This window comes from Varroa destructor, unplaced genomic scaffold (genome assembly GCF_002443255.2).
Source record: "Varroa destructor unplaced genomic scaffold, Vdes_3.0 BEIS01000004.1, whole genome shotgun sequence".
NCBI lineage: Eukaryota > Metazoa > Arthropoda > Arachnida > Mesostigmata > Varroidae > Varroa > Varroa destructor.
The window spans coordinates 15,482,008-15,493,431 of NW_019211457.1; the positions used below are offsets into that span (position 1 = coordinate 15,482,008).

Sequence of the window (11,424 nt, forward strand, 5' to 3'; positions counted from 1 at the left end):
ATAGAGTTAGGTAGTTCATACACATTGTTTATATGCACTTAACCATCAAGATAGGATTCGAATGATAGCAGGTTCGTATTAAGGAACATCAATAGATATCCGTTATAGTAATGTAATAGTAAAACACACTTCTACGTTAAGCTGTCGGCTTGCTTTGCTCGTTTGTTTAGGCTCATCGTTTCTTTTTTCAACATGCTCGATATTTTTTTTACTGGATTGTTAGTAGATAAGTTTGTTGCAGCTGTTGGTATATTCGTCCATCGGCCCCTGTTTCTTCATAATAGTAGATAATCATACGTCCATGTATGCTGCTGTTGCACTATTGGCTTGTCTTTATAACACTCGGTGGTCAATAACGTCAATAGAGATATCACAGGCGAGAGGTGGTTGAGTCCAAGAAAGTTGGCTTCGCGGCATGTGTCCACACGCGTAAGAACGCTATGACCATCGTCTGTCTGTCGAGGGCATCGTTTGCGCACTTGAATCAAGAGAGATTCCGTGTCCGTCTGTAATGACATCCGTTTTCCTTCTTGCCCCGTTGCCGAACTTTTCTTAAATGGACCTTGGAAGTATCGGTCGAGGTGTATCCCTCGGTAACCGTTTGGCTTCCATCGTTTTAAGGATTACAAGGCCGTGCTGATTCTTGGTATATGGCGAGGGTAAAGTCTTTGTTGTAGCTGTTCATTCTTAAAGATAGAGATCTAGCGATGCAGTGGCATCGTTACGGCTTATGAAGTTCACGAGGCCAGCATCGTCAACCGAGGATAGAAGCGTTACAGAGCCGAAGTTCAAGCTCATCGACTTAACGAAGCGATCTGTCAAACTTACTCGGATCAATGTATTGGCCAGCGCAGCGATGTAGAAACACGTTAGGTGTTGCAAGCACGGCTGCCAACGCGGAGAAACATTCAGCACTGCTCATTCACTATGGCGTCCGTTTTCGCTGCTGCTTTAGGACCAAATTGGTGTGACAATTGATGTCAAACATTTCCTAATCCGCTATACGAGACGAGCGGATAATGGGAAGCTTGGAAAGGCAACAGTCAGTCATTGCAGCTCCTCCGAGAAGAGGTGTAATCAATTCCGCGATAACTCACTTAATACCATTATCGAATCGACGGGGGATGGCGCATTTCCAGATCTCCGTTGCGATAATCTGATACCCCGAAATAGCATCTATTATAGCTTCCTACGATACTTTTGCGGCTTTCGCAGTACGTATGTTAAAATACTGTAGATATATGCATGTATATATCTACAATACCATATATTTATTTCTTCCTAAATATTAGACCTTATAACAGCTCAGGAATTGTAAAGGCTAACACAGTTAATTAACGTCGTTACCATAAAATGGCGGTTTTTCACTCGCAGGGGTGGAGGTGGAGGGCTAGTTAAAAAGTAAATAACATTTCCGTTTTGTCAACCCCGCTTAGCCTATCAAAACTGAACAAGTTGTTAACGAGCAACATAATGCCTCCTTTTGCTGACACTAATCATGCTGACTAAATTAAAATCAGTCGATTTCATTATTTCTGCGATAAATAGTAACGCCGTAGACGCTGAATGGCGTCCGGCTGTACATGTTTAAATCACTAGAAGGGCGAAGATCGAGTATTCGACTAATCAGTTCCTCGCGGGAGGCAACACGACGCGTTTGACGAGCATACCCTTCGACCATATGTCGGCGTCAATCTTTAGTTACCCTTCTAATAAAGCAGTCACGACTCTAAGTAATGGAGATAAAGGCAGTTTGAAAGGCCTACAAGATGCCTTTATTCTACGCTGTTCGGACAACCGCGTCAGTATATGCACCATGTTAGAAAAACACAGACTTTTAGACCGAATAAAGCTCGCGATCTTTCCTACTGGTGCGAGGCATAGAAATCTCGCTAAGCTTAAATCGTAAGCTAACAGCTCTTCTATCAGCATCTCGATAGCTTGCCGCCAGCGTCTTCAGTACACCTAGTATTTCCCTATATCCACACTGTCGCTTGATTGTAGTGCGCTAACAATTTTTTTTAGGACTAGCCGCACGATGCCTATGATAATTATCTGTATTTCGATTATAACAGGATATCGTAGGTTTACTGATACCTTAAGACATTATTGCTGCCGCTATCGTTCTTTACTGTCGCCTCAGCTGTAGTACTAGAAGGAGTGGGCCAAACAATGTCCTATGTTACATCAGCGTTAGCTTTCGATCGAATTCTCTGCTCTCGTTCTGCCATAGAAAAACAGGGAAACAATTTTGCTATGTATCATCCTCTTACCACGCCGGAGATCTGGATTTGACAGACTGTGTCATATTATCTGGTCTTGGTTTGCTTCTCTTCTTCTTATAGACCCGACCCCTTCACCTTCTAGTTAGAATCTCGTTAGCAGGTCATCAATCGGATGATCATTAACAGCATAAGGTGACCTTGGCGGCGATCAGCTAACCCATGTAGGTTGAGGGCCAATGACAATTCACTGACCAATTTCTGTGACTTAACTAGATCCTTCTCATTTTGCTCCTATGTCTGAGTGACTTGATTGTAGACTAGGAGAAATTAACATAACAGTCTAGTCGAGGTTACTGATAGCCACGGTAGTGAAGTATCCTTGGTAGTAGTTGCTAACAGATAGAGCGGCTAATTTTTTTTTGCTGGCAGCTATATGCAATAAAAATTGGGAGAGCACGTGATCGCTTTCTACGATGTGGTCATGAGTTAGGTTAAAGAGGGCGCCTGAGCGAACGAGAGAAGAAGATTGATAGATATATGGGAGTTAGGTTGAATCATTAAGCGACGGAGGTGTTTGCCTTGTTGCTTCGTCTTTTCTTATTTTTAGCCCTTGGCTCTATCATATTGGCATCTTTTTTTCGATTAGCATTTCATACGCAAATGACACGCGCGCTACGAAAAGCCACGAGATCGATGTTTAAGTTAATTCGTGATGAGACCGACAAGGGTACGCGGGCCTACCCGTATCGATATGACTTGAAAGGTTTGCCTAGTCGCACGTTAACAACGCCGTATTGAACGGGTACGCCTCGGTTGTTACCAACTAGTGTACAGGGTTTCACTGTTGCACTGAGCTCGACCTCCTGGAAGGCCAACATTCAAGTGACAAGCGGGTCGGCCAGGCCAGCAGCCTATTTTTTGCCAGTAAAGGATATCACTTCGCAAGCGGCACCTATTACCAAAGTCTTAAAATCAACTAATTGAAGGTTTAATTCTCTGATTCAGCTGTTGCTTCTGGTGTTTAATGGGTTCGACTGTTTTGATTGTATTGTTACTGCTGAGTGGCGTTCACAAAATTACTATTCCACAACATTATATAGTTTTTGGCGTTTACTTTATGTATATATATATATATATATATATATACGTGTTCCATAATTCCAGTCTGGCATCAGCAACAAATTTTTGTCAACACTTTTATACTGTTATTACTATTATTGTATGTCATTTTTGAGTGTTTCTACCAATCCCGATCTCGACAGACCTATATTACATATGTGTCATATTGGTACATTTACCAGTAGCTACTAGTATTTAATGAATCAGTTATATCGAATGAATAGCAATGGTGAGCAGAACGTGTTCCTTGTTTTGTTTGTTTTCGTGATTTTCCAATTCGTTCTTCCGGATGATTCATGTTCACTCGTATCGTTCATTTGCTTAGGTTATATTGTCAGTGTTATACCTTTTGGCTGCCTTGCGGTTCGCCTGCTTAGGCGCACATATATTTACCTTGATTTTCCCACCGGGGAATTCGACCCCTCCTAAACTTCGTTCGTGGCAAAGATGAACAGCAGGACGACTGGCGAAAGTTCTCTCGTCGTCAAGGCCTCGCAACGACCTCGAACCGACGCGTTACCAGTGTCTTGACTATGGCAAGTAACAGTGGAAGCTGCAGAGTAGTCTGAGCTTGGTCGACTGCCAACGGTTATGGTTGATAGAATGAGAAGATAGGTCGGTGAGCGGTCTATATATGCTGAATGTACTCAGGGTTGAGGAAGGAAAATCCTTGAAATTCGGTCTGATCAAGATTCATCATAAAAAGCTTATCCGTCGGCGTGAGATCAACTTTCTCACTTGTGAACTGTTTGTCGAAGTTGGACACATCCTTGCGATGTTTCTGGAAGATCAAACCGAGTACGAAAGCGTAGAAAAGCGCAAATAGCGATGACGAGAAGAGATACACGGGAACAAGGCGAAGATGAACGCGCACAGATACGAAATTGCAGGTTAGCAACGCGTTACGATACAATGTATTGATAATTTCAGATTTTAAGTTAATTATTATCTTCATATATATATATAAGACCACTTACTGTATTCGCACGTGACCCTAGTTTTCATGCTTTGTCAGTATATGTGTCATAACATGTGTATATAAATCATCATAAATGCCTAAATACTATACCGTCGAAAATTACACCTTTAAGAATAACATACTCATACCTCGTTGACTCTCTTTAACGTATAATTTTAATTGCTTTACTAATTTACGTACGTAATAGTGTCTTAGTGTGAAGTATTAGCAAGAAAAGTCTGGAGTTTGCATCCTATAATAAATTGAACAAAAGTCTAAAATTCAGTGAGTTACCATAACTTTAACGTGATGGTCGCTGCAGGACTGGTACGTCACCAGCATTGCTGCCGTTATCTCTACAAGTGTATTGCATATAAACACTGATGCTCTACACACTTTTTCGCGCATGCCCAGTTAGAAATAGGCTCCTTTCCAACGAAAGCATCAGTTTCTACATCAGGACACGACAGCTAGCGTATCATTCTGCACTAAATCTAAATGCATCTGGCGATACGCTTCTAATCCTTCCTACAAATATTATAATACTTTGGATAATGTGAAACAGACGCAGGCAGCCATGACAAATGCTGGAACTACGATACGACAACAAACTACGGCGCCAGTGAAACATCTAAGGCATACATGTATAGCATACAACAGGACAGGACATGTCCGCTTGTTTATGTCGACCATTTTTTATTTGTATATGCTCGCCATAATAACAATCGTGTCATTTTTATGCTTTGTTCAACCATATTATGTCTGATTGTACGTAAGCAAATGTTACTTACAATCGGTCATATGATGCCTTCGCTATATGCCAGTTCTGTTATAGATAGAGAAAACTATAAAAGGCCATTGGATAAAAGCAAACTCAAAGGAGAGAAGGAAATTTTCGGTAGGGTGTATATAAGTCAACAGTAGATATAAATGTATCAACCATTGGGTAGTGATAATATCATATTCGTAGTGTAACAATATTGTTTTCAATACGATCAACGTGAGGCGCACATCTTCATCTCGAAGGGAAGAACGATAGACCAGTCGACACCGTAACCATTATTGTGTGCCTGCTTCATGATTATCTAATTGTTAGCTTTCCTCTGTCCTATTTCCTGCATGTCGTCTAGCGGCCTGTATCAGAGAATAGTAGTTATATGTATACTAATAAGAGACATTCCGGAACTTATATATATATATAAGTCCTGTTTTCGTCCACTCTATGGAAAATCAAACGTAACTGCTAATGAACAGAAAGTGACTGGACGCTAATGGCTACGGTGGTAAAGTTAAGATCTAATTTGAAGTTGGTCATCGCTGTAACTGCTGGTTGTTCTTGTCTGAGCTATTCAAGTCATAGACGTTCATTCTTATCGTATTGTCAACTTTCGTTAGCGGAATCTCCTTGATCTAGTAGCAATAGTTTCCTTGATAATAATGTTATCAGCCTCCAATGTAATGTAAGCAAAAGATATATGTACGCTGTGTCCGAGGAGCCAGTACCTCGTCGATCAGTCAACTATCCTATGCTCACTCAGTATTCGTACGGACGATGACCTGACCACAAACGCAAATAAAAGATTATCTTAAATATCGATCGACAAGAGCTTGCCTAGTTTCGAAGGAAAATTAGCGAAGAAAGATTTAATGTGATCACGTTTATAACGTCACGTACTGATCAGGGGACACTCAAAACATAGGAGATAATTATTATAAATAAACATCATTATAACAGTACGAACAATCATATGTTTCCTCGCAGAGCTTAGTTTGTTACTAGGTTAGCAATGTTCTTTAATGCCTATCCTCCATCCATTTAGGGAACTTCCAGGAAACACTTTTCAGTCCGTTTTGTCAGGCGACGTGCACGCAGGACTACTAGGTTTGGCATAGCCATTTGCGATAGCAAGACACGAGGGGGCTCAATCAAGACAAGTGGAATGGGCTATAAACGCAAACATTTCCAGTTATTCTGTTATTTGGTACAATTTCACTACTAGCAAGCAAAGTTCTTCATAAAGCTACATTATGTCAACCATATAAGCTAGCATCAGCAACAGGCCTAAGTGTCCTTGAAGCCGTGCGGCCAATCTTGTGCTTCTTACTATATCGGCTCGTGCCGCGTTCAAGCGATAGAGATCACCCTGTGAACACGGAGAAACTCAGATGCGAGGCAAGAGGCGCGGTCGGGCTCATCGACTACAATTCAAATTTTCCTTACGAATTCGTCTTATCGTTTTAGCAGCCGACGCACGTTTCGTAATCGTAATGACGCAGCTCATCTCTTTGTAGGCGTATTTTTTATTTTTGTTCAGTTGTACAGCGAGCATTGTCGGACACTACGCAATAGGAACGGCCTGATGTACGGAAAGTTTACACACGAACATTTAACAATCAGATACCGTAAATGAACACGAAGTCATTTTCTGGCGAGCTATGGGTAGTAAGATGCCTGGGGCACAGGCCCATTTTGATGCTTCCTTTACTTTATTTCTCGAGCGTTCTAATGAATCTTGAGGCTAAACGTCACACAAAAAACATTAGGCAAATTCAGATTGTTGGACACCGTAACTGGGGAGTATTTCTTACAACGCTAGTTTAAGGCAGCCCTAGTTGAATGATGGGCTTTACGCTTATTTTCTTTAATATAGAATTTTTTTTTGGATAACTATCATATCTTTAGTGAAATTCTCTTGAATTGGATACTACGCACGCACATATACGCAGACATATGTTATACCACAATGTATATGGACTGAAATCTCAGAAATCTTTCTATGAGGATTCTATCTCGGCACAGTCATAGTCAATGAGATGCTGCTCTGCCTAAACGTGAAAAGCTATTATAAACGATATATTACTCATCCTCTCCAATGACTCATCCTTTGAAAAAAAGACACAGTTCCAACAAAGTAACATTCTCATTGTGACAGGCGTCATCGTCATAATAGTAATGATCATTGTTGATAATCAGGCTTGTATTGGCTGATAATCTGATCTTTGCGATAATCAGTATGGTTATTTTTTTAGGAGCACCTAGAGCAATGGCTCGCGCAACCATACCTCGAAAAGCGAATCTAGTTCGTATAGATGAACTACCTGACCGAGTCGTCTCCTAGGTTGATTTTGCCCAATTTAAATTTAATACAGTATCGTATTGTTAGTGGGGCACTTCACCAGTGAAGTTTGTTTACGAACATATATTCCTTTTCATCTCTCTACTCTTATCTGCATATAAATTTAACGGTAAACTGCTTAGCCTGTCTCTTGTGGTGTGATCCTTCATCAAGGATCGAGTAACTGTGGCCGTTCAGAACTGCGACCGATCGTTGGTGACGCGGTATGTTTGGCATCCGATGTCGACTACACATTAGAGATCTAAAGCGGATGCCTCTTTCGAAGATTCAAGTTATTTACTTTGGCTTATATCAGGTATGTATGAGTTTTGCCTTTGTTACGGCTCCGTACTGTACAAGAGGTTCATTAAGTGGATTTGCCAATCTGTCATCATTAGACCATTAGGTTTGCGACGATAGAACATCTATGTTCAGAAGGATTATTTGCTCATCAAGAGCCTTCAAAAGCTTCTACGACGTACGAGCCTTAAGTGGTATTGGTAGTTTCGTATAGATGTGAACATTAATCTCTGACGGAAAAACTTTGCGACCCTTTACGGATAAGATGTCTAACGTATTCTGTGGGTTTGAGTAAAATCGGATGTTCAGCGGGAACCGCCCGTCTGTATGTTTTAGACAGTGACGTATATATCCACAAATATTCTTAATCCTCATTCAGATCTATATGTGGGTTCGAAACGAATCTGGATCTTGACCAGGTCTGATTTGCTAGTTCTGTCTGCTTCCTTCTTCTCTTCATAGTCGCTATCGCCGACAAGGCAGATTCATTGTTGGTAGTAGAAAGAGGGTTATGAAATCTAGTCGAGCAATGTTCGATCGGAGATCCTAATTTGACTCTTTAAACTTACAGGCAAATTCTTGCTGCAGAAATGTACAATGGTTATTTGTTTGAAGCGGTTGTAGTAAGCCGATCTTGTATTAACTCGGGTTCGCGCAAGTAAGCCGCCTTTTCCTGGCTTAGCAATCGTTCCCTGTCCTCATTGCCGGTGCGCTACGCCGTACGAAGTCTATTTGAGATAGACCGAGGCGCCATCATAAAACGGATTAACAAAATCGAACCCTTCAAAGCCGAGTCCCTGAGCCGCCTTCATCACCTGTTTGTTCACACAGGACAATTTGACATCGGCCTTGCGGAAATGCTCGTCGAAGTTCTCGGCCTTTCGTGGGTCGGTCTGCAAGAAGGCGCAATAAGCAAGACATAAAAGGCGAGATGCCTCGACTTTCAGCGACAACTTCGACTTGGGCGTGCTGTCATATAGGGCCGACACCGTTGTGATTGTTTTGTGAGGTAGAAAATGTTGTGGTGATGATCGAGCTCGTCGCTGTAAAAGCTTACTGCAACGGAAAGAAAATCTCGACCCAACTCGATTGATCACTTGTTCACCAAGGTACATATGCAGGCATACATACATCGAATTTCCTACGTGGGCCGTGATCACCGGACTCAACACATGGGTACCTCGATGATGATGCCCAGGAAGTACCGGAGAACACCGCGATACAAGCTCGTCTGCTAGTCAAAGTAAAATGTATAGTGGCTAGAGAAAATATGATGCGCCGTAGAAGAAGATACAACAGCTGAGATAACTGCAAACTACCAGACTTGTCATAAACTCAACGCGCAGGTGCGAAAGAATACCTCCATGGAAACTGGCACAGCTGTATCAGCTTTACGAAAATCGATGAAAACTGTAGAAAAGGCTTTTTTGTAAAAATTCTCATCGACAAGACGCAGGCTCACGTAAGGATCAACTTGTTAAGAGGATAACTGAGAATGCCCCACACGCAATGGAACAGTATGAAATGATCAAACACCCGATGTTTCTCTCATAGTACCAAAAGACTCATAATAATTGGGAAATTTCGATGTACTTATTTCAAGTTGCTTGTTTAATTTGGCAGTGTTTAGTATGTCAATTGACTAAAACGACTCTAATCGAACGAACTTTAACGGTATGTATTATAGAATTGTCATAGTTAGCGTTTTCCATTTTTTTCTCACCACGTATTGAAAGAGAGTTGTTTTTTAGCGCATACGGGAACTTTAATATTTTTGCGATAACTTAGCTCAGAAGATAGTTCTAGGCCGTATTTATGGTAATATCGCTAAGGGCAACTTTGTCAGCGGGAAAGTACGAAAACAACGATCTAAGAAATGTATGGATTAACAGTGGCGTTCATAATACTCACAAAACATTTCTTAATGAACGTAAACAAATTCAACAATTATCTTTTCAGCTCTGTATAACTTCGGTATGGCAACTCCAAGCGGCTAAGTTTCTACTACGCAGAATAACTTCGTAGTGAAAAGTTACATGTTCTTCGCATACACAGAAAAATTGCATTAGAAAACGTTTCTTCTCACATATTGGAATATTGTCTAGAAAAATCTATACGCAATAGCGGAAATAAAACAGCTAGTTCCAAACAACCGATATTTTTGTACTATATACGACTGGTTGAAAAAAACACAACTTTGTACCTTAAAATAATGTACGATCAATTGTAATTTTATTTAGAATAGTACACAAAACAAAAAAAATTGAGAGTTCTGCACGTTATAGCCTGCCCCGAAATACTATCATAGTCATCAGCGCTATGGACGTAAGCAAGCCTCCCACATACGACAGCAATAAAAAATAGGCAAAATATTTAAATTAAAAGTTTAATAAAGCTGATCGTTAAATTAAGACAAAAACAATCCTGGGTATATGAAAACGAAAATTGATCAAGCGTAGAACGACTGCTATAAGCAATGTTTTTGGCAAAAAACACAAAACTTTGACAGGATCCACGGCCTAGCTAAAAAAACTCAGCCGACAGCTAGCAAGCAAAGCAGAACCCGAGCTCAATCAACAAACGATAAACACGTAAACGTTCAAAAATTAGCGAGCCTTCTTCTATTTGATCTGATTCTCTCTTCAGACACTACTAATACAAGTAATCTCCGAGCAGCGTAAGGAACCGCAGCTTTGGGTCTCAAAGGCCTATGATGACCAGCATCGTTGGCAGAACTGTGATTTGTACTGAAAGCCACTCGTAGGGAAGCAGCCCAGGGCCTTTTAGCAATCGGGTCACGGCCAGAACCAGCCATATCTATGTTCCAGCATGTCATAAGCGCAGCATATTTACAATAGTTCCTGTCAGCCTATATATATATATATATATATATAGCTTAAAAAAAATATTGTGATCTTACAACACGTCAGTAAAGGTAAATTATTTAAAGAAAATGACAAAAATCAATTCGTTTTGGAATGCTTAGAACGCTCAAAATTAGACGGACCATTTATGATAGCGGCAAAAAAAAACTCTGCAAAAAAATAGTATGTAAATCTAAAAGTTTGACGACACAAACATTGTGTGCTGCGCGCTGTTCAAAGGGATCCATCGTTTTACTGGCGTGAGAGAGTTAAAGAACCGATGCATGACGATGCGCAGGCCTTTTTTTACGATGGACGTCGCGTACGTATGTGATGCTATTCTTGTATAGAACAAGATATGCAGAAGTTATCGCTCACATGATTCAAACACTCTGACATGCAGAGAACGTGGTGGGAAGAACGCGCTATTTAGTAATGCTTTCGACCATTTTTACAGCGTAAACAAGTTTTCGAAATCATCCACTTGGTAAAATATCAATAACTTTTCTTAGGTTTTTTGAAGCATCTATGAAACAACACGGTAATTACTAGCCATGAGGTGAAAATCAACAAAAGAGGAAAATGATTTTCTTTAAAATTCAGGTCAAGCTGTTTGTATTTGTTTTCGAACAATTAAGAGACACTTCTAAACATTAAAAAAAATAATATCAAGCTAAGGTTTCTGAGGTCGTAAAGTGCCACACAAAAAGGTTTGGCGGAAAGACAGCTAAAAATACCTGATAGAGAAATGATCAGATGTTTGTCGTTGTGCTCGAACTGCAGCTATAGAAACGGCTTATTAAACTGAGCTGCTAAATTTACAGACAAGGTTTAGACATATA

General features: G+C 40.5%; 1 protein-coding gene and 1 long non-coding RNA gene across 19 annotated transcripts in view; one reads left to right on the plus strand and one right to left on the minus strand.

Moving 5' to 3' along the window:
* Pkc53E (Protein C kinase 53E) overlaps window positions 1-11,424 on the minus strand; it is a 247,332-nt gene that overhangs the window by 28,631 nt on the left and 207,277 nt on the right. For 12 of the 18 annotated variants that reach the window (XM_022801463.2, XM_086985906.1, XM_086985901.1 and 9 more), the window contains one exon: window positions 3,581-4,125. The exons of 3 other annotated variants lie outside the window; for them this stretch is intronic. In XM_022801463.2, coding sequence (XP_022657198.1) covers window positions 3,973-4,125 — 153 coding nt within the window. In that variant the 3' untranslated portion in view covers window positions 3,581-3,972. Of the gene's footprint in view, window positions 1-3,580; window positions 4,126-4,224; window positions 5,860-11,424 lie in introns of those variants that run through there. 3 more of the 18 variants (XR_015325533.1, XR_015325532.1, XM_086985902.1) reach the window with 2 other exon arrangements.
* On the plus strand, window positions 4,140-9,889 carry LOC147755892 (uncharacterized). Its single transcript, XR_015325543.1, has 3 exons — window positions 4,140-4,234; window positions 7,593-7,734; window positions 8,290-9,889. It is a non-coding gene; the product is annotated as an uncharacterized LOC147755892 (long non-coding RNA).